The 27,854-nt window shown below is 41.2% G+C and overlaps 1 protein-coding gene across 2 annotated transcripts in view; it reads left to right on the top strand.

Moving 5' to 3' along the window:
- Nucleotides 1–27,854, top strand: part of FLNB (filamin B) — a 240,370-nt gene that overhangs the window by 142,797 nt on the left and 69,719 nt on the right. For both annotated transcript variants that reach the window (XM_088472690.1, XM_088472691.1), the window contains exons 12-22: nucleotides 5,472–5,665; nucleotides 9,022–9,135; nucleotides 9,597–9,740; nucleotides 12,004–12,127; nucleotides 13,143–13,300; nucleotides 15,653–15,743; nucleotides 16,866–17,035; nucleotides 23,369–23,486; nucleotides 23,612–23,874; nucleotides 25,179–25,776; nucleotides 26,292–26,465. In XM_088472690.1, the coding sequence (XP_088328816.1) occupies nucleotides 5,472–5,665; nucleotides 9,022–9,135; nucleotides 9,597–9,740; nucleotides 12,004–12,127; nucleotides 13,143–13,300; nucleotides 15,653–15,743; nucleotides 16,866–17,035; nucleotides 23,369–23,486; nucleotides 23,612–23,874; nucleotides 25,179–25,776; nucleotides 26,292–26,465 (2,148 nt within the window). The remainder of the gene's footprint in view (nucleotides 1–5,471; nucleotides 5,666–9,021; nucleotides 9,136–9,596; nucleotides 9,741–12,003; nucleotides 12,128–13,142; nucleotides 13,301–15,652; nucleotides 15,744–16,865; nucleotides 17,036–23,368; nucleotides 23,487–23,611; nucleotides 23,875–25,178; nucleotides 25,777–26,291; nucleotides 26,466–27,854) is intronic.

A 27,854-nucleotide genomic window follows, 5' to 3' on the forward strand; every position in this document is an offset into this window, starting at 1 on the left:
AGTCACGGCCTCCCAAGAAAAATGCTGTTATTCTGCCATAATCATTACAGGGGGAGAGACTCCATGCAGAAAAGATGCCACATGTCTTAAATAGTTGTGATGTGAATGGTTCCCTTTGTGCTGTGGAATTCAGATGGCTTTATGATGAAAGGAACATTATTTTTTTTCTCATTCCGACGCGAGGCGTCTGCAGTGAAATATCTGAGAGTAAATGTTTTTGTTGCTAAATGTAAAGTCTTTTAATTGAAAGGACAGCAGAAATCATATTCTCTTGTAAGCCATTGATATAGTTATGTTAATAATTATGCACTTGCCTCATTTCCAAAACTGTACAAGTTTATGGGTGACTTATTGGTGAGACTGACATATGAAGTATGTTTGAACATTTTCAAGTATTTAGTTGTTTCCTTGGGGTCAAAGCACCTTTTAATTTTTCAGATATGGTAACACATGGACACTGAATAGAAGGTGAACCACAACACCCTACCACCCTACTTCCACATGAAGTATGATTGACTAGGCCTTCATGTAGCCAGACTCTAAACTAGGGGTGGACAATAAGCGGACCCCCAGATGTTGTAATACTACACATCCCAGCATGCCCTGCCACAGCTTTCTATTGGCCATGCTAAAACTGTTGCAAGGCATGCTGTGATTTGTAGTTCAGCAACAGCTGGACGGCCGCTTATTGCCCACCCCACCGTTAATTGCTGCACAGAATACGATGCAAGGTTTTTCTTAACCAGTACTAAAGAATTGTGGTATCAAACACATATCTGTGGGAACTGAAGTTACTACACACAATTTGAGCTTTTTCTAGCGCTGTATTTCTGGAAGAGACATATCCGCAATCCTTTTATGTCTAACCCAAAGGCTCCCAAACTCCACCATTAAGGTCCGAGTTTGAACGATATCCATGATTGAGTCCATATATATAAATCAAATTGACTGAGGTACTAATGAAGCCACCTGTGCTCAAGCATGGATATCCATTAAACATGGACTGAGCATTGTAACCTATGGTCTTAAGGCCCCCCATACATCAGAGATTGATTGCAGCAATCGTGCAATTTGCAATCGATTGTGTATAAAAATCTTTCCCTTTTTCAATCAATTGCAGATTGTGGCAATTCTGCAATCGATTGAAAAAGGGAAAGATTTTTATACACAATCGATTGCAAATTGCACGATTGCTGTAATAAATCTCTGATGTATGGGGACCTTAAAACGTTATTCCATTGGCTTAATTATGATCATTACTGGGAAACTGTAGTAATTAATTCCCTATTGCACATGTTCTTAAACTCTGTCCTCAGGACCCCAAACAGTGAATGTTTTCCAGGTCTCCTCACAGAATCACAAGTGAAATAATTTGCTCCACCTGAGAATATTTTAAAATGTGTCAGTGAGTAATGATTACACCTGTGCACCTGCTGGGTAACCTGGAAAACGACCTGTGTGGGGTCCTGAGGACTGATTTTGAGAACCACTGCCCTATTGGTTTGTGATCAGTGCTGACACTTTGTCTTATGTCTGCAGTAAACCGAGCAATTGTGGCACCGCCCCCTGTTGCTCAATGGCACAAATCACCGTACCAGGGGTTGCGCCATGATTACTCAATTCGAGGCGCCACATCCACGATCCTCCCACTTTAAATGGAAGATTAAAATGTAGGACAGTCTGATTTAAAAGCAGTTATTCGTTTCAGCGATATTAAGAGTAGTTCTGAGCAGATAGCATATTCTATAATAAATTAATATGAGATAAAGATAAATTGAAGTAGAAAATTATTGCAATTGCATTACTGGAGTCGCCCCCTAGGCATGCTGAAAAATACTTTACAATATTCTGATTTTTATAGTCGAACACATTTTCCAGACCGCTCCGGTATAGCACAGTACCAGTTCCCCTTGGGCTGCCTTTTTTTTAAGTGTGAACCCCTCAACCGTTGCCAGTGTTAGGATGGTGGTGTAATGTTTAATCTGATACCTATGCCAGGCATCGGAGCACAATAGCGCTTTGAAATCTTTTCACGTCCTGTATAACCAATGTCTGTTTTTCATTTCAGTTCACATAAGGTACCGATCTAATATTTCAGTACACCTCGGTGCATGTTAATTTCATAAATACATCTTATTCACCTCTGAGGGCTGTGATCCGGTTTGCCAACCCGTGATTAATTTTTACTGGCCACAAAAATGTTGTCCGTGGGTAAACTTTTATACTTGCACATTTGATTTTAAAATGTATCAACAACTGACCGTTTCAGCAACTAAAGGGAAAAAATTGTCAAGAATATATATATAGATGGTTAAATACAGTATTCTGATCTCCGACCACTGGTATGGTCAATTTTAATAACCTCAGAAAGTGGGGTCTTATTTTTACTGGTATATTTGTTATTTATTTATTTTTTAATATATTTTCTATACATAAACTTATAGTTGGGTACCATGAATGTTATGCTGGTTCAGTTAGAGATGTATGTAACAAAAGTCTATTAAAGAAAGTATTTAATTAAGTGTTCATTTATATGCAGGTAAACATAAATTGCAGTTAAGGGGTAGAGCTATATATGGCATGTGACCTGGCTCTGACCTCAGCGTAAAACCTAGGGTACAGCTAAAAAAAAAAATCTATATATATACACTTCAATACCACACACAATAGAGAGTGGAATGAGGGCACTCACCATAGATAAGAAAGTCAACTTGTTTAATTGAGCCAGCAAGTTAATTATTCATGGTTGCTACATAGGTAAGATTACCGACATTTTGGTCTAAACAGAGACCATTTTCAAGGTACAACAATCCAAAGGTAATAAAACAGCATGGGTCCAGACGGGTCACAAATAACAGGAACCAACTCAGCACATCATGTAGATAGATAGATAGATAGAGATATATATATATATATATATATATATATATATACTGTTGCATTGATCCCCATAAGGAATCAAAAAAAGTCAGCACACCAGACCTTAATTTCATCCCAAAAAAATCCGGATTTTTAGCAGAGCCATGTTAAATCGGGTGACTATAAAGCGCATGTCACATCTGCAATGCAGTATGGATACTTATCAATGCCAGGTGGCCTTATACCATATGTACAGTCAAAAGCCCGACGGCCGTTTCGGTGGTCCAACCACCTTCATCAAGAGCATCACACTAATGCCTCAACATGGTGTATAAATAGGGAAAATGTGCGCCTAATCAGACAAGCCTAAATGTATCTCACCTGCCGCTGCCGGGGGACTCAGCTCCACGCTGTACCACTCGTACCGGAAGCGGTATCACGGCATGCACCACGTGTTTACTGGTCAAATGTAAACAAACACGCCCATACAGAGAAGAGCACTGCAAAGACCTCAATGCCAGTGCAACTTCTCGGGGCAGACTGCATGTGATGTCAAAACATCACGTGTCTAGGCTAGTTCAAGTGCCGGTATCACGTGACATAACTACGTCACGTGTAGCGGGGAAACCAATAAACATCATCCAAGTGCTTACCATGTTAACCCATAAATACACCCCACTGATAGCCAATAAAACCCTTGTCTGACAGGTGCCCCTATTTCCACAACACAGGTGACATACAAGAATCAAAGTGCAAATACACATTATCCACTCAGGGATGATCATATATAAATATAAATCTACATCAAAAACATCATAATACATACTGTAAAAGAAGAAGAAAAAAGAAAATAACAAAAAGAAAACTACTCTATTATAGAGATAAATCATGTATATGTCTAAACATTCAAATAAAATATAGAAAAAATAACTGATTGACAATGCTTAGCAGTCCCCAAAGAAACCTGTGTCTCTCATAAATCACAAGAAGACATCGAAAGATAATTCATCATTCAGACCCCTTGGTCGTAGTGTCTTTAACTGATAGATCAATTCACATTCCTTCTGAAGGAGTTTTTTCCTCGGTCACCTCCCCTTCTCAGGGGTTTAATTTGGTGCAGAGGCATGAAATAAAAATCACCCATCACATGTCCATGGTCAACGAAGTGTCTAGCCACTGGTGGCGTGTTCAAATCCACTGCTGAAAAGGCCTTTTTTATCGACGTCCTGTGCATAGCAATTCGTTCTTTAAGCATCCTGATAGTTTTACTGATGGACACCATCGGACAAGAACAAATAATGGCATAGACAACAAAACGTCTTTCACAATTCATCCGTTGATGTAGATAGTATTTTTGGCCACTCTTTGGATGGGTAAATGTATCCCCTGTCAGAATAAATTTACAATTGACACATCCACTGCAGCGGAATGCCCCATTTTTTGGCGTCAGCCAATTATCCGCTCCTAAACCAGGGCGGATATCAGCATTGTTCACCAGGTCTTTAAATTATTGCTACGTTTTTAGGCAAACAATGGGTTGTTGTGACATGTATTTTTAAGAATGGGGTCGGAACTGATGATATGCCAATGTTTCAGAATAGATTTTCTTAATTTATCAGAAGAAATGGAGAAGGTAGTTGGAAAGATGAGCCTTTCAGGTTTCACCTTGGGTTCTTTATCAGACTTGAGTAAATCAGTCCTATCCAACGACAGGCATTTCTCAATGGCCTTGTCAACTTCACTCCGATTGTACCCCCGTTCAATAAAACCCATTCCCATCTTTTGGAGAGCCTAGGGCACCCACTGCCTGAGTTGATAAAGTGTTTGCGGTTCTTCCTCTGGGATATATATATATATATATCATTTATTTTATAATCTATATATTCCATCCAAAAGTTTTGGAATAAATAGATTCATTTTTCTTAATGTTTCAAAAAATCTATTGGCTAACTGCATGCTCTGCCAAGAAATTCCATTCATTTTCCTATAACATGATGAAAAAAGAATGATATTTAGCTTTAACCAGAGTACTTCAGCATACTTAACATAATGACACTGTAATCCTGCAAGGATTTCTGCACAGGTCACAAAAGGCAATTTTTCAAATCTAGATGCTCAATATGCATACTTACAAGAACACGTGTAGCTCTCTCTAACATGCATTTGTACGGATATATGAGAACTTTATTTTAAGGTCACTGAACCATGTGGAAAGAAATATGCAGTATGTTTATATAGGACATTATAGAAATGGTTCAACAGCATTCTCAGTTGACTTTGCATTTTTGGGCTTTGAATCACAATTTGGCCCATGCCCCAGCTGACTGTTTCTGTTCCAAGCCTGGCCACAGATGTGGCAACCTATTAGCCGTGCCCGTGTGGAGATGACAGCACAAACAGGTTTGAAAGTGGTTGAACAGTTTTGATTACTTTGTGTTGTGACACAAAATGAACAACGTTGTGCTAATTTGTTGGTATCCCTTCCTTGTGTGGCAAAATTGACTTAAGTCCAGAGGTTTTTTTTATTTTTTTTTAAGGTTTTTGTTAGAGAAATTTTGCACCAGTGTTTCGATGAGTTCCAGATCTTCATCATTCTCCCATATATTCTGCAGGCTTCGCCATTGAAGGTCCATCTCAAGCGAAGATTGAATGCGATGACCAAAGTGATGGCTCATGTGATGTCAAATACTGGCCAAAAGAACCTGGTGAATATGCTGTCCACATCATGTGTGATGACGAGGATATTAAGAATAGTCCATACATGGCGTCCATCCAACCGGCATCAGGAGATTCTAACTCTGATAAGGCAAGACCACTTAAAAAATGTGATCTATTGGTGGCATCTCAAAGGTTTTCATTAAGTCAAAATCGGAAAAAAATGAGCTAATGTTTGGTACTATAAATTGTAACCGTTAAAGGTCTCTCTACTATTATAAATGAATGTATTCACTTATTTACAAGAACGTAGTTACTTTAGATTGTACCTGTCATTATGGGCAACACAGAGGGCCTGATTCAGAGCCGGACGCTCTGACCAGAGCACTCGCTCTGAATCAGGGCCCTCCTACCTAAAAATGGAGCGGCCTCTTGGACGCTCGCATAGCTTATGCGAGCGTCCATGATGATGGTCGCGATGGTCAAAACCATCGCGACCATCGGGCTTGCGACGAGACCCTGCGATAGGGTCTCGTGACCGCAAGCCCTGGAGTGATTTTGGCTCTATCAGAGCCAAAATCACGCCCACTGACATCACTAGTGATGTCAGTGGGGCCGGACCCAGACGGTAGGCGTTCCCATGGGAACGCCTCCGTCTGGCAGCCACGCCCCCAGCACGCCCACCAAAGGTCGTGCTGGGGGCGCCACCTTTGGTGCGAGACCCATAGCGACAGCTTGGCTGTCGCTATGCGGGTCTCGCGCATGCGCACGACGGAGCTCCCTCCGTCGTACGCATGCGCATTGGGGAACCATCGACCCGCTTGCGAGCGTCCTACACCGCCGCCGCCAGTGTGTTTGCTTTGGCAGCCAGCCAATGAGAGTCAGACAGACTCTCACTGGCTACTCACTCATGAGCTCCATCTTCCGGCTCCCGCAGTAGGTAATGGGAGAGATGTCATGACGTCTCTCCTATAATGCAGAGCGGGCCAGCGAGGGAGAACGGAGGAGCGGACGGCGGCGGGAGCCGGAGCGGGGATTCAGGTAAGTGTTTTATTCTTATTTTTTTTACGTGTGTCTACATCTGCACTGCATCGGAGAGGGGGGGGGACTACTACTTGGGGCACTACTGGGGGGCACTGCATCAGGGGGGACCACTACAGGTGGCACTACTGGGGCGGGGGACCGCTACTGGGGGCACTGCATGGGGGTATTGCTACTGGGGGCACTGCATGGGGGGACCACTACTGGAGGCACTGCATAGGGGGACTACTACTGGGGGCACTGCATAAGGGGACTACTACTGGGGGCACTGCATAGGGGGACTACTACTGGGGGGACTACTGCTGGGGGCACTATATAATGGGCAATACTGAGGACACTGCATAGGGTGGACCACTACTGGGGGCACTATATAAAGGGCAATGCATAGTGGGGACCACTACTGGGGGCACTATATAAAGGGCACTACTAGGGGCACTGCATAGGGGGCACCACTACTGGGGGCACTGCATAGGAGGGCCTCTACAGGTTGCACTACTGGGGGGGCTACTGTTGGTGTTACTGCATAGGGGGGACCACTACTGGGGGCACTGCATGGGAGGGGGACTACTACTGGGGGCACTATATAAAGGGCACTGCATAGGGGGGACCAGTACTGGTGGCACTGCATAGAGGGACCACTACTGGGGGCACTGCATAGAGGGACCACTACTGGGGGCACTGCATAGGGGGGGGGACTACTACTGGGGGCACTACGTAGGGGGGAACACTACTGGGGGCACTGTATAAGGGGCACTGCATAGGGGGATCACTAATGGGGGCCTGCATAAGGGGGACCACTACTGCGGACACTGTATAAGGGGCACTACTGAGGGCACTGCAGTGGGGGGGCAGTTATGAGACATAATTAAAATTGTAGAAGGGGCAGTTATGGGTCATAAGTGTGTGAGGAGGGGGCAGAGTCTAAATACCGCAGTATAGCTTAGTGGCCCTCGGCTTCGTCAAATTTTTTAATGTGGCCCACACTGCCTTATAGGTTGAAGACCCCTGTCTTAAAGCATTGGTTAGTTTATAAAACTCTGCTACCAACCCCCAATAGATCTAAGAAGACAGTAGTTTTAATGTCTAGGTGACCAGGGCACATGGGAACAGTGTAAACTCAGTTTTTGACTATTAAGCCCTATTGTCAAAAGATCTAAAGCCCTGTTGGAAATTTTAAAAGTAACTGATATGGAATCAGAAAATTGCAGAAGGTCCTAGTTATTGAACATTAATTGAGCATAGATATTCAGTGTCTTTTAAGCAAAAACTACTTTCCAATTAAATTAGCACTTTGTTTTATTCAGATTTTCCACCTATGATGTCACTGAAGCCTGTCGGGAATAGGAATGTTGTATTTTTGTGAAGCCTTACAGTGTATAATACATTTTATGCACATATAACTGTACAACATGCTGTTAATTGTAGTTCAGAGTAAAACTGCTTACTGACGGCTCAGACGCTAACTGACTACAGCTGCCAACTGCAGATTTCCGAAGACTGTGAGAACCATAGACTTATCGGCTACCTTACAGTCTATGAATGTCTCCATTCAACAGTTCATAGTATAGATTCTAGCATATATCCATTGGTGAGCGAGTCTTACTGAACCTGAGTGAATGAGCTTAATGCATTATATTACTGCTACCAGACATGGAAATAAAAGTTGCAGTTTACAAGCATTGTCCACCTACATGTTACTTTAATTTATTGTCCTGCATTTGCTCTCCTGCAACTTTTACTATTTGCATGGCTTCCTGCAGTACAATTAGCTAGGTATTTAGAACTAGCAAAGGTGCCTATTGTCATTGCCCTAAGGCTGGGTACACACCTGAACGGTATTGGGACGATTTGCCGTATTGGAACGACAAACGACATATTATAGTGTGTGCGCACAATTGCGCTCTCCCGCGTGGTCGCATATGACATCTTCTGGTTGGCCGTGCTGCTCGGCCATTCATACGATATCGTATGCGACTTGGTGCCTATTGTGTACAGTAAACCGGACGACTAGACAATATGTCTAATTAGGCCAATTTTGACTAGGCTAATTGTTGTATGTATGGGAGCAATGATACAGTGTAGAATAGAAGATCGTTTGGCCCTACGCGAGATTGTACAGTGTGTACACTCAATATCGTTTCTTCTAGCCTCAAGGGAAATTGGCTGAAAAGATCGATCCACAAAAGTCGTTCAGGTGTGTACCCAGCCTAAGATACAAGACATTGAATACAAATGTACTGAAAGGGCAGCTTTGGGTCCTACGTATCCCAGGACAGAAAAATAAACTAATCCTTATAATAATCAAATAAAGTCATGGCTGAGAAATATATAGGGATACTAGAAGTAAACAGTAATATGTTTTGTGACGTGCTGAAGGACATGAACAGTGCATGCATTCAAAGGAAATCTAAATGTAGACCGTCCACCTTTTGAACCTTTTTTTTATTTTATTTGTTTTTCTTGCAGGTTAAAGCATATGGTCCAGGGCTGGAGAAAACTGGGTGCATTGTGAATAATCCAGCGGAATTTTTTGTCGATCCGAGAGAGGCTGGAACGGCTCCTTTAAAAGTCTACGCACAAGTAAGACACAATGCAGTGGTTATACAATGAGATACAAGGTGTATGTGTGTTCTTAGAATTCCAGGCAGAGTAATTGACCTCTGGTGGAGACAGCCTGGTATAATGGCTTACTGTGCTCCGCTGACTGTGGGGTTCCAGCCTGAATTCTAGCTTAGCTCCTCTTGGCGTCTGCTGAACTTCTTTCCGTCAAACTGCAATGACTTTCTTGGCAGCCCGCTTCTGGAATCGCTGCACATTACACACCAGCACAATAAATGCTGACCAGCTCCTTTTTCTAATGAAAATAAAGTGATGAAACTGTAAAACCGAAACTTTTCTGTAGTCTCAACAAGCATTAGAAAACAGATGAGCGATGAGGCATACTACATGACCTGCCTGAAGCAAATAAAAACACATGTTCCGGCTGATTCCCATTTATACAATGGATGTTTCAGTATTCTTTTTTTTTTGTTGTTTTATAGGACGTGGAAGGCAATCCTGTGGATATCTACACAAACCCTAAACCAGACGGCACTTTTGCTTGCTCGTACAATCCAGCTAAACCGATTAAACACACAGTTGCCGTTACATGGGGAGGCGTTAGTGTGCCCAAAAGTCCATTCAGGGTAAGTGAAAATGTTTTTGATTTTTTCATAAATAACGATTATAGATTGCAAGCTCTTATGAGCGGGGCTTTTTTTTTTCTTTTTATTCTCTACATAATTATGATCACTTAAATGATGGATCTATGTTAAATTGCATACGGTCTGTACTTACATATCCTGTTGTCCATTTTATCCCCTTTTACAATGCTATGGGACGCGTGTGACTCCTTACAACTAATAGATAATAGCTTAACGGTGTATAAAATGGACAACTTTTTAAATTTTCTTTATTAAAGGGATATTTTATTTAGGAGGGTGAGAGGAGACGAAAGAGAAGAACGGCACAGACCCATCTGTTGGCTTGATGATTTTTTGCTTAAGCCTGTGATTGGATTACATGTTATCGCATAGATGTAACTCTGGTTGATTTGCAGTCAGACAGTATCTGATCCTTATGGAGCCCAATGAAATGGAGATTGAGCCCTTCCTGTGACTATTATACTGTGGATCACTAATTACTTCTGCAGGGAGTCATTTGAAATCTCTTCTCAAAAGAGCAGAATAAGAAATTATTTCAGGTATAATAGAAGCAAATTGAGTGGTTGAGTGATTTATAATTCAGCACCAGTTGATCTTTAAAAAATAGATTGGGAAAAAAAAATGGAACTCAAACTGAGGGGGGGGGAGATGTATCAAACTTTGGAGAGAGAGAAAGTGGTTGGAGATAAAGTAACAACTAATCGGCTTCACTTTACAGGCTGTGTTTGAAAAATTAAGCCGCATACACACTACACAATTTTTATGAACGATATGGACGATAATGATATATCGTTCAACAATATATCATTCAGTGCGTATGCAGTGAACGACCAACGATGCGCGCTCCCGCGGGTCATTAATGATGTCTTTTTTCGTCCGTACATGCAGGCCAATCTAACGCTATCGTCAAGAATTGCCTGTTTCAGTGGCAGGATGACTTCACTGAAAGATATCTTTAAAGAGATCTCTCAGTGTGTACACCCAATATCGTTTGTCCATCACTACAGAAAGTTCAAGGGAAATCTTTCACCAATATCGTTCATACAGCACATCGTCTACTGTGTATGAGCCTTTAGGAGATGATTGGTTGGTACTTTTATCTCTCTCCAAGATTTAAATCTCCCCCTAGTTCCCTAAATGATCACTAGTAAGATAGTGTGTGCCAGTACAGAGCTTGCCTTTTGATTAATATACTGAAATTCGCATTTTAAAAAACTGTATATAATATAGAGGTTTTGGGCCATGTTCAATTGCAGGCGAAAAGACATTCGCCTGTTGGATACTTTCCGCCGTATTCAATTGCAAAGACTTTTCGCCGGTGCGAAAAGTCCCGCGCCTTGTAACCTGCGGAAAAGATTCGCCTTTGAATGGAGGTAAAAAAAAAGTGCAGAATTGGTGGTTTGGGGTGCAAAGTTGTGGAAACACACCTGCAGCCTTGGGACAGTCCCCCAAAGGTAAACTGCGTCAAAAAAACTTTAAAAAATACTTCAGATCACCCCAAAAAAGTACTTTCGTTTTGCGGGCGAAAAAGTCCAAAGTTGGGGGACACACTTAAACTAGCGAAATAGACTCCAGGGGGTACCCCAGTATGCCACAGGTGTTTTTTGATTGCAGGTGTTTGCTGATGGTGCGGGGTTTTTTTAAGTTTTTTTAAAACCTCTCTAGCGATTTTAAACCATGCTTGCACCCATTTTCATGTACCCCAAATTTGCTGGGACTACTTATTCTCGCAAAAAAAAAAACCTGCTAAACGATATTCTTCACCACTTGTGCAAAGACGTTAATTAGCAGCAATTGAGAGCATTTAAGCACCCCAAATACCTTCAGCAGGGCTATTCGAGGGTATCCATAGTGATGCCTCATGTCAGTGCATCTTTTGTGTCAGGGTGATTTCCCCAAATTTGATTGCACTTTTTGCCCGTTTGAGTTTCGCCAGGACGCGTTTTCGTGCCCTTTGGAATTGAATAGGTTGAAAAGCGTCTGCATGCACGGTAAGTGTTTTCTCCAAAAACGCGATGTAGGCGAAAAATCCGTGAGGCGAAAAGTCTGGGACTTTTCGCCGGCAATTGAATATGGGCTATGAAATTTTATTATGGCTCGAATCCAAATACAGTGAATAGTAATTGAAAAATTATAAGTAAACCAACTATTAGCTGGAATAATTAATTCACCTGAAGTGTATGAATGTATCCTTTAATTGCTTTTCCTTTGTTTTTTTTTATTATTTATTTTTGTTGCCAACCAGGTGAACATTGGGCAAGGCAGCCACCCACAAAATGTCAAGGTTTTCGGCCCTGGTGTGGAGAAAACAGGTTTAAAAGCGAACGAGCCAACGCATTTTACAGTAGACTGTACGGAGGCCGGAGAAGGTGATTCATTTGTGTACAGTTTGTGGCACTTGATAAGTTGTTGTGTTTTTTCCTCTTGCCACTGAAATGACTTTATAAACCTATTACCAATCAGTCGACCGATATGTCTGCCCAGAGGAACCAGTGTTGCCGTCATTGCCGCTGGTTCCTGCAGCCAGCATATGGGTCAGTCATCCGTACCCACAGAGAGATGCGAACAATATATCTGAACGATATATCGCATCTTCCATGCTATATGGCCGATGCAATATATATCTATGAACGACATCGGTCACGGATATATATCGTGTGTATACACCTGCACTGAATGTTATATTGTTCGTCTGCTGTACCCAACATAAGTTGACTCATTGAAAAACTACAAAGTGGCAATGTATAGAAAGCACTTTACCAATTATAGCATTTGCCCAGTGAATGTGTCTACTCTACTGCCTAAACATATTTTATTGTATCTGAAATCAGCAATCAGTATGTCATTTGTCATTGAGATGAATAGATGCGGTTTTGTTGGACATTTTAGGGTGACCATAACAAGTTTTTCACTTTTCAGAACCAGCCATTGACTTTATATGCAATTGGATGCATTTCCAATCACGGTGCACATATAGCAAAAGTTTTTTTGATGCTTTTACATTTATAAATACATCAGTTTTTTTTTTAAATAGCTTCAAACAACATTCACTACTTGAGATTAAACTTTTCCACATAACCTGATTGCATTGTTGATTGTTTCAGACATCTATATAATCGTATTTAATCTGTTGTCACCTATAGCTTTTTGTTTTACCACAATATGATAAAAACACAATATCCAAAAAGATTAAATAAATATACTGTGTGTGTGTATATATATGTGTGTGTGTATGTATATGTGTGTGTGTGTACACACACACACACACACACACACACACACACACACACACACACACACAGTTCTGTGGAACAATTTGGATTATTTCTCCGCACATGTTAGAGGGCTGCCAACCTTCTTTCTTTCTTTCTTTCTTTCTTTCAGGTGATGTCAGTGTTGGAATTAAGTGTGATGCCAATGCGACAAGTGACGAAGAGGACATTGATTTTGATATCATCCCCAATGCAAATGACACCTTTACTGTGAAGTACATGCCCCCTGGTGCAGGACGGTACACCATTAAAGTTCTCTTCGCTGGAGAGGTGAGTGCTAATCACCAGAGAAGCTTGCAATTCACATGACCTTGTTATACAGCACGCTTCAGGTCCTATCAAGTAAACAAACTAGGGGGTCAATCCTATTAGGTGCGAATTGCGAGGTGCAAGTTGCGATTTTCACTTCGAATTCGCATAGAAAATTAATTTTGCAAACCAAGTAGCAACCCGCACTGATCAGTCAGACTGAATTCGCAACTTTCCACTCACACACCTCCATGAGGGTGAGAGATGGAAAGGAAAATCGTTATTTTAAGGTTAAAATGTGCTGAACCCCTTGGACACCCCCCCCCCCCCCCTCCCTAATGATCAATTAGGTAATTGGAAGTTTCTAATTAGCTTATTTAGTCAAATAATTACATGTCATTTTTTTGGGTGAAAAAAAAAAAAATGACCTCAAATTACAACTTTTTCGTTAGTTTAGGCATCCCAAATTTAATTACAATAATATTTTAGTTGAAAAATAATTGTTGTTGTTATTTTTTTCCCATTTTTCAAGGTGCGTTTAATACGCTTGAGATTAAACGAAAAAAAGTTTGTTTGTTTTTTTTATAATTTTCTTGCATTTAAAAAAAAAAAACACATCAGCCATTTGACACCATTTCAATACCTACAGTACCTTCCTAATGGCCACGAACAGTCGTCTATACGGTCCTGCTAACGAAATTATCCATTTTGGGGGTTCCAGGATGGTCTCCCCACATTTTCATGCATTTCTTGCAAATCTCATTTGGCAGTCAATTTGCACCCCTCCGCTGCGAGTAGTGTGAATAGGCATTTTTTATTGGATTGGAGAATTCTTAGGAGCTCGCTTCGCGGTGAAGGGTGCGGGTTTAAAGAAACAAACTCGCTACTTGCAATTCGCACCAAATTTGAACGAGCTCTTAGAATCAGAACTAGAATTTTTGGTGCCCTGTGCCAGAAAGAGCATTGTTGCTCCCCTCATTTTTCAAAGGGACATAATACACCCAAAAAAGGGGAATGGCCTCATGGGGAAGGGCCAGGAAAGAGATGGGGGAGGCCAGGAGATGCTGGGGATGAAATAAGAGGAAGCTACAAGTGAGAATGATAATAAACAGAAATTTGACATTCCCAAACAGCGCCCCCTGACCTGTGGTGCCCTGTGCGATGGCACCGGCCGCACTACCCTAGCTACGGCCCTGCTTAGAATAAGTCACTTCAGTTAACATTAGTATTTTGATGTCTTCTCATGTGAGACTCCCTTGTAGTGCTTTGATATAGCACATAGCATGTGTGAGGTCATGTCGCATAATTTGCCTAACTTTAGAGAGATGAGCAGGTTTCTACGTTCCTCAACGCCAAAGAGCGACATTTATACAAGTATATGTGTTTGTAATTCTTATATAAATAATTTTTATACATCAGAAACCAATAGAACTATTTTCAAAACTGGTATATTTCTGTATTAATTCTACAGTGTCTGTCCCGCGTCAGACGTGTGATATGGTCTGATTCGGGAAAGACTTATGTCCGCAAACCCTCCCCGCTATCGACTCCCACTGCGGGAGGACATAGAGAAGGGACCGCGGGAAAGTGCAGGCTGGGGTATGTGTAGGAGAGAGTGAGTAGAATGCCTGCACCTATATTCAAATGTAATAAATATGTAGGAAACTTGTAGCAGCTTATTAGAAGTAAAGATATTTGAGATAGCATATGGTTGTGTTCTTTCCCTACCACATACGACTTCCTGTCATCTTTGTAGGATAACGCAGACTTTGCCCTCAGCTACACATAAAGTATAAATAGAATGAATGTCCCACATATCAAGTTCTTTAACATTCACATATATAGGTATAATTAATATTTGTAGTTGTGGCTGTATATAATTCTAGTACGTTGGTCCTATTATTTGCTAGGTCACAAGCTATTATGCAATGACTTATATTTTTCCTTTACCCGTGTGCTTCCTCCCGTCTCCCTCTCACTCTTTCCCCCTGTTCTCACGCCTCCACCTCCTGTTCCCAATTTCTTCTGTCTCCCCTTCTTCTTTCCCCTGTTCCTCTCATATGCCCCTGTCCATCTGTACCCCCTAATAGGTGTTTTTTTTTATATATACTGCAGTATGTACCCTTGATATACTACATGATCTCTTAGTATGTGTGTACCCCTTTATACTATGTACTTACCTACCTACTAATGAGTGTCAGCCAGCCAGTGAGAGCTGTGAGGGAAGGGGCAGAGCCCTCTCCCCTGCCTCACTCATCATTCACTGTCACCACTGGTGGGTAGGGAATGTTATTTTATGCACACATCTATCATTTTACTATCCACCTATAAAAGAAAAGTTGACATGGAGAATTTGGACTTCTTTCTTGTTAGGAAATTCCATCTAGCCCATTCAGAATCCGAGTTGAACCCTCACATGATGCCAGCAAAGTGAAGGCAGAAGGTCCAGGGCTTAGTAAATCTGGTGAGTTCATCTGAAATGGAAGGCATTTGTGCAATTAGTATGCTAGGGGGCATTTTTACTAAACAGTGAATTTTCAAAGCAGGAAATTCTCAGCAGCTTTGATTGTGGATTTAAAGGGTCAATAGCAATAAAGGCAAAACTAGGCTTGTACCCTAGGAGTATATATGTGGGATACTGCAAAATGCATCTCTCAGTCCGCATTCAACATATATGCAAATAATACATCTTGAAATCTTTATATAAAATGACTGGCAGGGTATCCATATAAAGTTCTCATCCATTGTTTTTCTCTAAAACAGAGGGTGGGGATAAATAACGGTAAAAATATTCATACTGTATCTGCAAGCTAAATTCTGTTCAGCTAAGTATACTAAAGTGATGATCTCATTTGATGTAACCGATAGTGTTATATGTTCTCACATGTTGTATGCTAAAGTAACTTATACAGTGCCTGTTGCTCCCTTATCATAATTTGAGGGGAAGCACAAAGCCTCCCCTGCTACATGGCATAAAATAAAATAATTGCTGCCCTCTGTCCCACGGAGCCTCCTCTTTGTGTGCAAACCCCACGGTGCCTCCTCTTTGTGTGCAAACCCCACGGTGCCTCCTCTTTGTGTGCAAACCCCACGGTGCCTCCTCTTTGTGTGCAAACCCCACGGTGCCTCCTCTTTGTGTGCAAACCCCATGGACTATGGTCCATAGTGCATCCACCCCAGGGATTTGGTTCATTGCGCAGACTCTCCTCTGTGCTTGCTCACACTGGGGCGTATGACACATACGGCCTTAAAAATTATTTTTAAACCTCTCAAACTCCTGCCCCTCACTTCCTTCTCTGGGTGTCTCTTTAATGCCTCCAACAGAATTAACGGCCAGTGCCTTCCATATCTGGGTAATATGTAATAAAACTGTCTTGAGAGGAAGATTCTATAAAAAAAAACTGTTATTCTTTGTAAGTACAGTCTATACTAATCCCTGAATCCTCCTCTGGGACTTCAGAGCTATCTGCAGGGTCAGATAGAAAGTGTAGAACATTACTTTGTGAGATATATAATTACCTATGAACATAATTTTATGAAAGATTGCAGTGGATACATTATGTTTGGGTATATGTTTTTTCTCTAGGTGTTGAAAATGGAAAACCCACACATTTTACAGTCTTTACCAAGGGTGCTGGAAAAGCTCCTGTTGATGTTCACTTCAATGGACCCTCTCCAGGAGATGCTGTAAAAGATTTTGAAATTATCGATAATTATGATTACTCCCACACTGTCCGATACACACCAGTTCAGCAGGTATCCACACAATGGAATAATGACATAGTAATGTTCATTTAATTAAGCTTAATGTTTTTACAGTTTCTAAAATACAGCCTACATTTACATTTTTATTTTTTTTTGTAATGAAACAACTTCTGCTTCGAAATTTTTTATTTTTTTTCATTTAAAAAAACAAAACAGAATTGCGGTTGTTTACATTTTGTCAAAAATAAAATTGTAGACTGGGAAAATATGTAAGTCTGTTAAGACATTTTAGACTTGGTGTTTGTGTGTGTTTTGATTTTTTTTTTTGTATGTAGTTTGGTACTTTTGGTGATCCAGTTAAAAATTTTAAAACAGTATATTAAAATAAAATGTTGTTGTGGTAAAGTTAAAAAGTCAGATAAGTGACATTGCAGTACTTGCCAGATGTTTGAGGGTACATATAGGGAGATGTTCCAAACCAGAGAGGACAAGTGGAGATGTTACCCATAGCAGCCAATTAGTTTCTATCTATCATGTATCTATCAAGTTCATTCTATAAAATGATGGCTAGTTGGTGATTGGTTGCTGGTTGTGCAACATTTCCATCTGTCCGCTTTAGAAGGTTTGATATATCTCCCCCAAAGTCTAGTATTAAATGGTTACAGTATGTACTGGAGATGATATTTCAAACTTGGTTTGTGTTAACTGTTCTGTGAGATAAAATTAAAATATGTCTATTGTGCAGCCTGTGCTATCTATCTAGGCTTCATTTCAAGAGATTACTTTAAATCCACAATATCTGAAACTGCATAACTACACCACATTGTCTAACTACACCACATTGTCTAACTACACCACATTTTTACGGCTAGGCCTGTTTGACATAAACCCAGCAGTTGTCAAAGCCCCTCCCCTAAGAACTTCCCTTTTAATTGCAATGGGAACAGTGGCAGACTTACAGGGCTGACCTACAGGAGATGCTCCTCCTGTTGGCCCAGAGGTAGCTGAAGCTCCCCACTCTGCTCTCAAGAGCGGATATGAGACATCTTCTGTGATAAGGCCCAGAAAGCTAGGCTGGCATCACTGGGGCCCCTGCTCAAATTTTTTTATGGGTCCTGATGATGCACTGTTCCATTGCTGGTTTAGAAGTTAACAAAGAAGTAGCATTGGTAACCATTTGCCGTGACTACCAGGTGCAGTGATATTCATCCTTACATTTCTAATCTGAGACCATTAACTAACTAGGCAAATACTTTGTATATTTAATGTGACGTTTGAGGCTTATTTACCAGATCAATTCTTAAAGCAATGGAGTAATTTTCCTGCTAACTGTACCAGAACTTGGAGTTCGAAGAGAAACCACAAACTGCCCCCTGAAATATATAGAGAATAACTTGTCCTATGCATGACAGGTTTCACCTGCTTTGTCTATAATGAAGGTGTATATTTACTAAAGTGTAGGTTTTTTTATAAATGGAGATGTTACCCATAGCAGCCATTCAGATTCTACTTAACATGTTTCTAACACCTTATAGCAGATAATAGCTAGAATCTGGTTGCTACGAGCAACATCTCCACTTCTCAAAACCTGCACTTTAGTAAATATACCCCTTAGAACAATGATCCTGGACAGCAGGTTATTCTGCCAGTTTCTAGCTGAAGTGCCTTTCTTAGACCTATTGCCACTTAAATAGAGCAAGATTAATTTTTCCACTGCAATTATAGGTTAGATTTCTACAAACCTCTATTCTGAAAAGGACTGTTTAGGATTACTGCATGATTCTGAAAACGGTTTAGAATTCCTGCATGATTAAAGTGGTCGACAACTTTTTTTTTTTTTTTCTTTGAACTCCATTTTTATCTGTTAGAAAAGATAATACAGTTGAGGACATATAGGACCGGCCTTCATCATAGGATGTTTTTATACAGTGTGATAGAACTCTGTTTAATTAACTAGTGCTCCTTTTGTATACCAGAAAAGCCTTCTAAATTACTCTCCTTTAATGACGCAGAACCTCTGGGCTGGGAAAATGATCTGCGTCATTAAATCTTCAGTATGGTCTGGGGCTTTTGTTGTTGATTGCCTAGTAATGGGTACACAGAAGGAAGGGTCAGTTGGGCCCCTCTTGATCAGACAATGAATCTAATTGCACTGAGAGCGCACTCCTTTTCCAAGGTCCTGTGTTGATTGTACACTACTCTAGAATCAGATTGTTACAAAATCAAACTACACCGTTTGTATGTTATGATTTGAATGTTCTTGTCCATTATGCATCATTACATTTGCAGTCTATTTTTTTTTATCTTATGTTATTTTAAATCTATCATCATTCCATGTATTTTTCTAAACTTTGAGCACGGACGGTTAGGTTGAGGATCTCTCCCATTCTGTTTTATCCACTTTAACCATATGACACACTTGATTATTGCTTGAATTAAAGTGTACTTGTTGTCTCCATACAGTGGAACAAACTATTTCATGGGCTGAGTCAAGCTTAAGCCTATTAATTAACTAGGAACTAGTGACTTCATTAGGGCAGGAAGTACAGTACATCATTAATCTAAAGTCTGTATCCTCATATAAATATTGAATAGCCCACAGCATAGCTGTCTCTTCTGCTTAAGCAATGGATGCACTTTAATTATTGTACTTTTATAATGACATAATAACATCTTTCATTACAGATACAATTTTTTATTTTTTTTATTGGCCATAATCAAAATTGTTGATGCTCTTTTAATTTACAGTCCATTGAGAAGATACTTCTTGTAATGTTCTACTTATGTCAAATCTTTAGGCTTCTAGCACTCAAACCAAAGTGCACAAAATAGCCACTATCTTGGTAAAAGCCCTTAGGTTGATGTCTTCAATTCCCCTAATATGAAAAAGATGTATTATCAGTATATATAACAACGTATTATTGTTGGGGCTGGTTACCGAAGTGCTCTGGTTATTTATAGTAACAGATGACATGGCGAGAGTATAATATTGCAGCTTTGTTCTTCTTAATTAGAGCTCAATTAAAGAGGTGTCTGGTTTCTTTTTTTTTTTTCATACATAAAACCTTGAGCTGGAGAAATATGACTGGAAAATGCATCTGGCAAGTTACTATTGAGTTGTATATATTCAAGCTCATTGGCAGCCATGGAAATAGTTATAGAACATGTAGCACACGCGCCACGCCATACTAAACACGCTTGTTATGTTGTCCTTGTGCCAGCAATTTGTAAGAGGCCTCTAAGAAACTCAATTTGTAAGCTGCTGTTGTCTCGGGGCCTGGCTGATGTTATTCTGTGAATGTATGGCTGTTCTTCAAATGCTCGTACAGAGCAAGAAGAAGATTCTCTTCAGTAAGGCAAACCAGAAACACTGTGGCAATGCGGAGTTTTAATAAAAAGCTTTAGTTTTGTTTTGAGTGGAAAGTGGGTAGGGATCAAGGTAATAAAAGTTTTATAAAGTTAGTATGCAAGAAGCCAGGTCACATGGCTAATGTCCCTTACAGGAATAGGCCCATTATATTTGCAGGCATTCTCATATCATTCTCCATTATTATTGATCCAGTCGTACAGATACGTCATGCGACGCGAGTGAGATGCGCCAAGCGGTGTAGTGTCTCAACTTTCTTTAAAATTGCCCTCCCAGAAAACACCACTCGGTCTTTACCAGAGACACCAGGCTTCGATTTTAACCGCACAGAAGTTAGTTTTAAATACGTACAAAGTCTCAGATGTATCACAACGGAACTTGGCATGAATAAAAGATGCAGCTGCTATATCATAGCCCTCCGTATATAGATTCAGACTCATCTGCACCTTGATGTACAAGTGTCACACATCATATTAATCGGTGCAGTCTGTTTAAGCGGTTTTGTCACATCCAATTGTTACAGTTGTATGACTATGACGCACATTAGAGTGACAAAGATTCTCGTCACTAGCCAAGTGGCACGGGACCTGACGCGCTGAGAAGGGCTGTTTGGTGCAACTGCGGCAATAGTGTATGAGGACACGTCTGTATGTCAAAGTTATTGCTGTTACTATGGGTCCCATAAGGAGCGCCATAAAGGCGGTGATTTGGATAGCCCAATTGGATGGCTTTACATTTCTGCTTCTTTTATATGACCATTAATCCCAATCCATATCTGATTAGGCTCACCAGAAAATCAGATGAGCCAGTGACTGATATCAACTGCGCTAACTGGGAGCATCAAGTCCGGCCCAAATTCCACGTAAACAGATTCTTCCAATTAAGTGACACGATCACATTTTCAGTGAACGAACCATGTAAGAGTTATAGGGCCTGATTCTGAGTCGCCCACACTGCCGATGTCAGGCGCAGTGGAGCAGTGTTTTTCTACTGCGCATCGCACCATGCACGCTCTCCGATTATCAGTGCACTGAGCCGCAGTATAGATTCTGACATGCATTGGGCGTTCCTGAGCAGTGATAGGAAGGTGGCTAATGAGATGTATGGAGATTCTGGGTCTTACGGGAGTGTCGGGGGGCATGTCGCTGAAAGTGGTTGCATACAAAGACGCTTCATATCTCACATAGAACGCCATACTCGGACAGATAGTCAGACTGATAAACCTCTCCTGCCTTAGGACCGACTGACCCATGTTCAACTGCTGTTCACATGGAACCCTTCTCCACTTCGGCCTTCAAAGTTCTCGTTTGAATATTTGCTACTACCACCAAGATCTGCACCTGCGGCGGCTGGTGCAAGTTTCAATGGTGTGACTGATGGTGGCATCTAAAGACGCACCAAATAGTATTACAGCATCTACAGACACTCAAAGTGGGCCTCTCAGTCCTTGCACATTTGGGTACACACAGCTTCAGATTTGGGAGGGGCGTGTCCAAACCACACTTGGCTTCCCGCTCTGGGAGGAGGCAGCTGGGTCGGCACTGTGGGGTTGTGGGGCTCAGCGGAGACAGGCAGGTCTGGGGGAAGAGGGAGGCGGGGACCGACTGAGGAAGGTAGGTCTAGGGGGGCGTAACAGCATGATCAGGTCATCGTAGCCCCCCCACCGCCAAGATTACTGGTATTGTGGAGCGTGGGGCGGAGCCACGATGATACAATACACTTAGAATTGCGTCATTGGCCGCCAGTGATGCCCCCTTCACAGTGGAAGAGGGGCGTCTGCGGCCGGGTAGCTCCAACCCCTGGGATACTTGTCCCACCTTTTGCGGGTGGCCGGGAGCCTCCTATCCATTCCGAGAGGGGTAGGCAAGTATGATCCAAACTCAAATCTAAGTTGCAGTGTAACAATAAAGCTATCCAGCATGTGCGGGTTACATGCAAAGAAGCCAGTATTTAATAGAAATGTATTTGCCCCCATTGCAGTGCAGCGTGCTTTGTCCAGGTGCAAAGTTACTTGCTCTTTTTTTTTTTTTTTTTTGCTTTACTCCCATCTCAGAATCCAGCCCCAAGTGTTACATTTACCAAGGATGGTTTTAATTGATTTCTTAAGGTGCATACACACACAACGATTTTTGGAACGATTATCGTTAAACAATATCGTTTAACGATAATCGTTTGAAAAAATCGTTCACTTTCTGAGTCAAACGATGAACGATTATTGTTCATGCGCGTTCACGTTTGTAGTTCAGTCAGACTTGTCAACTCAACGATTTTCATTAAGTTAATATGCAAAAATCGTTTGTAGTTCATAAAAATTGTTCATTACATTTAAATGTACATAGTAAATGAACAACTTTAGTAAACGATTTTAGTTAATTTTTTTCAAGGTAGAAAATCGTTTACTAAAATCGTTCATTAACTCAATCGTTGTGTGTGTATGCAGCTTTAGCATTACAAATGTGTCCACGTATACTGTGGCTTCAGACATGCCATATAGCCCCTCTCAGTGCGCCAGGTCCCAGGCAACTTGGATTCGCTAAGCATCTTTCTCGCTTAAAATGTGCGTCTTATTCACACAAACAAAACTACAGTAGGAGTGACTAAACTACTTATTAAGATTGCATTGATCAATTTGATAGGCAACATTTGTACGTCTGCAAACCAATGGTCTGAATCTGCGTACGAAGTACTTTTTACTCTCGCCAAGTTCTGTCACGCTTTATCTGTGACTTTGTACGTATTTGGATTTCCTGTCCTTTGAGTGTTTTTTTTGCTGCGCCTGCCGCAGAGAGTATGAGAGAGTATGTACACTACACCTCCCGAAGCATCTCTGTTGCACCGAGTGTCTCATGCCATATGGCATATTGGCTCTAGGTGTATCAGAACGCATCAGTACCTTTTATAAGAAGACACAGATGTTTTAGTGTGTGTACTTAGATATGTGTTTACAATATGTTCAATCTATTCTCTGTTCATGTTTCCTGCATGGGAATAAGCCATTGTAAAACTGTATTTTCTAGGGAAAGATGAAAGTAGATGTGAATTATGGTGGAGACCCTATTCCAAAAAGCCCATTTACTGTGGGGGTGGCGGCTCCTTTGAACCTCAGCAAGATCAAGATCAATGGACTAGATAGTAGTAAGTTCATTGTAAGAAAGCGCAACAAGTAGTGTGTGCTCTGGGGGGATTCAACTGATCAGAGTTCCGCTGCAGGTGCAGAGTTATTTTAGTGAAACTTCTGTCTTTCTTTTTTTTTCTTTCAGGAGTTGAAGTTAATAAAGACCAGGAGTTCTCCGTAGACACACAGGGCGCTGGTGGACAAGGTAAACTAGATGTTAAAATTAGCAGTCCTAGCAGGAAATCTGTTCCTTGCTTAGTGGAGCCAGTTCCTGGCAAAGACTCCAGCTCCGTGAAATATATCCCTAAAGAGGAAGGTGTGTACGATGTGGAGGTCAACTATGACGGGAACCCGGTGCCAGGAAGTCCATATACTGTGGAAGCCACCTTACCTCCTGATCCTTCAAAGGTAACCCAGCATTATGCCTCTGCCTGTCTAGTAGATGTTCTAAAATCTGATAAATCTAAGTAAATGAAGAAATTATAATATAGTCGCCGAGTCTTTGTTTTGAGGTTGATAAGGTATCCTTTTCCCAGGTATAAATGTGAATTCAAACAAATAAAACTAATGTAGTGTAGTGTTTCATAAAGTATAAATGCCCTCCAAAGTGAAAAAGAATAACAGAGGAAAATATCCATTGAAGGTAAATTTATATCCGGTGTTTCTCATACTTGAAATAAAGAGTTAATAACCACATCAAAAGTGCAAACTTTCAGAGACGATTATATATTCTAAATAGAAAGGAATGAAATGACAGCTCATCACAAATATCACGACAGGGTGTCTTCTCAGTTAGTCCCACATTTTGGCCTCCACAACCGAGTGGCGTAAATTAAAATTGAGTAATATCCTCAGATATTGAAAAATGTATACCTAAATATAAGTATTGCACTTATAATCACAACGAACATAAAAAACATATCGAATCCACATATAGGCGAACCTTACACCAGATTCTGACCAGAATATTGTAAACTTCAGACCTATCAACAAGACATCTCCAAAGATCCCGGGTCTTTAGAAATGTATGCAGGAGGTCCTTTACAATAGATGGTATACATTAGGAAGTCGGCTATCACTCCTCTTGCTCACCGTTCCTACGCGTTTTGACACTGGACGTATCATCCTCAGGGCACATCCCATTGCGATTTACAAAAATTTGTGATCATTAGTAAATTTTGATGCCTTTATGATGATGTGATCTTATGGATAATTTGTCCATGCTTGGGGTATCAAACATTAGTCATTCATAAAAACAGACAGGCTGTGAACGCCATCCAAGCTTATCCAATTCTTTTGCAGATGTTATAATTGCCCCTTGACTTGCATGATTTTTTTTTTTACCTACAGTGTGCTGTATGTCTCACTCGCTGCCCAAAATGTTCACCTTCATTCACTGAGTTTATATTTGCATGTATGTACTGTGGGCATATGCTTATTCAATGTATTTTTTGCAATGTTTACACAATATTTAATAATGTATAAGCCTTTTTAATTTTCAGCTACTGAAAACACTGCTTTGCATACTCCTGATTTTTCACATACTTTTCCTGATTTAATTTTAGTTTTAGTTTTTCTTTCACCATAAAGGTGATCTTCAGCAGGTCTTCATGCTTTAGTACAATACCACTGTGTGTAAGAGTCTATAGTTAAAGAGAATGAACAAAGATTTTGGTTGTGTACTATAAACCTGAATGTTTTAACTCCCTCAGGTTAAAGCTTATGGACCGGGCCTAAAAGGAGGGCTTGTTGGGAAGCCTGCAGAATTTACCATTGACACTAAAGGTGCAGGCACTGGAGGTTTAGGCCTAACTGTTGAAGGTCCCTGTGAAGCCAAAATTGAATGTTCCGATAATGGCGATGGCACATGTTCCGTCTCCTACCTGCCAACCACACCTGGTGAATACTTTGTCAACATCCTTTTTGAAGAGACTCATATACCAGGTTCACCCTTCCAAGCTGACATTGAAATGCCCTTTGATCCCACCAAAGTAATTGCCATAGGTCCTGGCTTGGAGCATGGCAAAGTAGGGGAGGCAGGCTTGGTTCACGTGGACTGTTCACAGGCAGGACCTGGAGTTCTGACAATGGAAGCCGTGTCTGATTCCGGCTCCAAAGCAGAGGTTTACATTCAAGATAACAGTGATGGAACCCATGCCATCACTTATGCTCCACTGTTTGCTGGCATGTATACATTGTCTATGAAATATGGAGGGGAACAAGTGCCAAAATTTCCTTCAAGAGTTAAGATTGACCCATCGGTGGACACCAGTAAAATCAAAGTATTTGGACCTGGAGTAGAAGAGGATGGTAAGATAATTATATACTGCTTGTCTATATGTGAGATGAATATTTAAAGGAAACATAGTTTAAAATGGATTATTATATATATTAATAGACACCGTATTAGTATGACAAATTCATTTGGACTAACTGTGTTCTAACTTAATATCTCCGTATTAGATCAGTGTTGAGTGGGCCAGCAGTGGTGTGCTAGTGTAGAAAGTCTAAAGAACTAAAGGCATGATATATCTTATTATTTAAATGTTTTAGACCCAGTTAAGCATCCATAAACTGAATGTGGTAGTCACTGAATTGATAGCTGAGCGGTGGGTTTCTGATTTAGGTACAATCTTTGGGCCTGATCCCGCGATGTACATTAATGCCACCATGGCCGCGGTCCCATAAGCAGCTGCTGGGCAAAAATTAATCTTTAAAATATGGTTTTACACAACTATACTTACATGGACCATTTCTGCTTCACTTTTAAATAGATTGAGTGATATATTGTATATATGTGTTATGGAGCCGTGTCTTTTGTGCAGGTGTTTTTAGAGAAGCTACAACCAATTTTACTGTGGACACTCGACCTCTGACCCGGACCGGAGGAAACCATGTCAAGACCAAAATCACAAATCCTTCTGGGTCATCCACAGATTGTCTAATCAAAGATAATGGTGATGGAACATATGATCTGGAGTATACACCTTTTGAAAAAGGTAACCTGTTACACCAATAACTATGTGATGGTTGAAAATAAGTGGATCATGTTTGAAGTAGACCATGCCTGCTTGCAGAACCTCTTTTATTGCAGTCTATCAGTAATCCAACAATAGGGGTAGAAGCTGTAGAAACTACTCGCTAGCCCCGAAGCCCCGGGGGTCATGTCTTTATGTTCGGCAGGCTCAGGGGCAAAAAAAAGAGTTGTCAGATTTTGTGTGGGTTAGGGAAAACCCTGTCTCAGATATTGTGAAGCTCGGTGGACTTCATATACAGCTATGGTGTACACCAGGGATAAGGAACCTCCTGCCCGGGGGCCGTATAAGGCCCCCAGAATCATTTGGTCTGGCCCTCAGCGCTTTTTTCTGCTAGCCTCATCTGGCTAGCATTGTGCCTAGAAAGTCACCCTGCAGCCAGTATCTATGCAGCATTGCTGCCTGGAGCGTCCTTAGGATGCTTCAGACAATCACATCGCTGCCCTTACTGCTCCTCAGGATGCTCTTGACATTGCTGTAATCACCGGTGATTGTGGCCCCGCCCATGTGTGATGTCACACGGAGGGTCGTGGCCTGCAAATAATGTTATATATATCAAAATGGCCCTCGGCAGAGAAAAGGCCCCTTGTCCCTGGTATACGTCTTCAATATGTTACAACTGTTCTTTTGAAATAATTTCAATACGTCAGAAATTAAGTGATTTGGTGGCCCTTTGTCATTTCCAGTGGCAGACCACGTAACCCTGTCTGAAATCGACATATTAGCATGCACAGTGTCACTATGCAGAACATATTGGCAACTCTCCCGGATGATGCGGTTTGCAGAGAAATTTGTTAACATGGGCCGTAGCTATAGTGGGTGCAGGGGGTGCCATTGATATGGGTCCCAGAGGCTTAGTGGGCCCGGACCCAGCTCATATAGTTGTCTACCAAGTTTCTGAAACTGCCTGCTAAGAAATTGGGTCCTGCCTATTGCACGAGCCTGAAAAGGGGGACACATTACAGGTGATCTCTGTCTCTCCCTCCCTAAAGCTCCATACTGATATGATCCCTATCCCGCGCAAACACAGCTGAGCTAATCAGTAAACTCCACTCTGTCTGAGAGTAGACTTCTCCTTGTTTACAGCCTTTGTGAATTTTGGGGGCGGGGCCTGAGCTCTGAGATTAGGGCTGTCCCAGAAAGGGAGAGTGACCTAAATTAAGAATATTTCCACTCAAAGAGGAATTTCCTGCATTAGGAAGTTTCCCCTCGGGTAGGAGCTGGTTGGTCCACAAACCTTGTGTGGCATAATGTGAACTGGAGGCACTGTGTGGCATAATGTGCGCTGGCAGCACTACAATGTGGCATATTGTGACCTGGAAGGAACATAATGTGAACTAGGGCACTTCTTTG

This window comes from Taudactylus pleione, unplaced genomic scaffold, assembly GCF_031769625.1.
Source record: "Taudactylus pleione unplaced genomic scaffold, aTauple2 ptg000128l, whole genome shotgun sequence".
NCBI classification, from domain to species: Eukaryota; Metazoa; Chordata; class Amphibia; order Anura; family Myobatrachidae; genus Taudactylus; species Taudactylus pleione.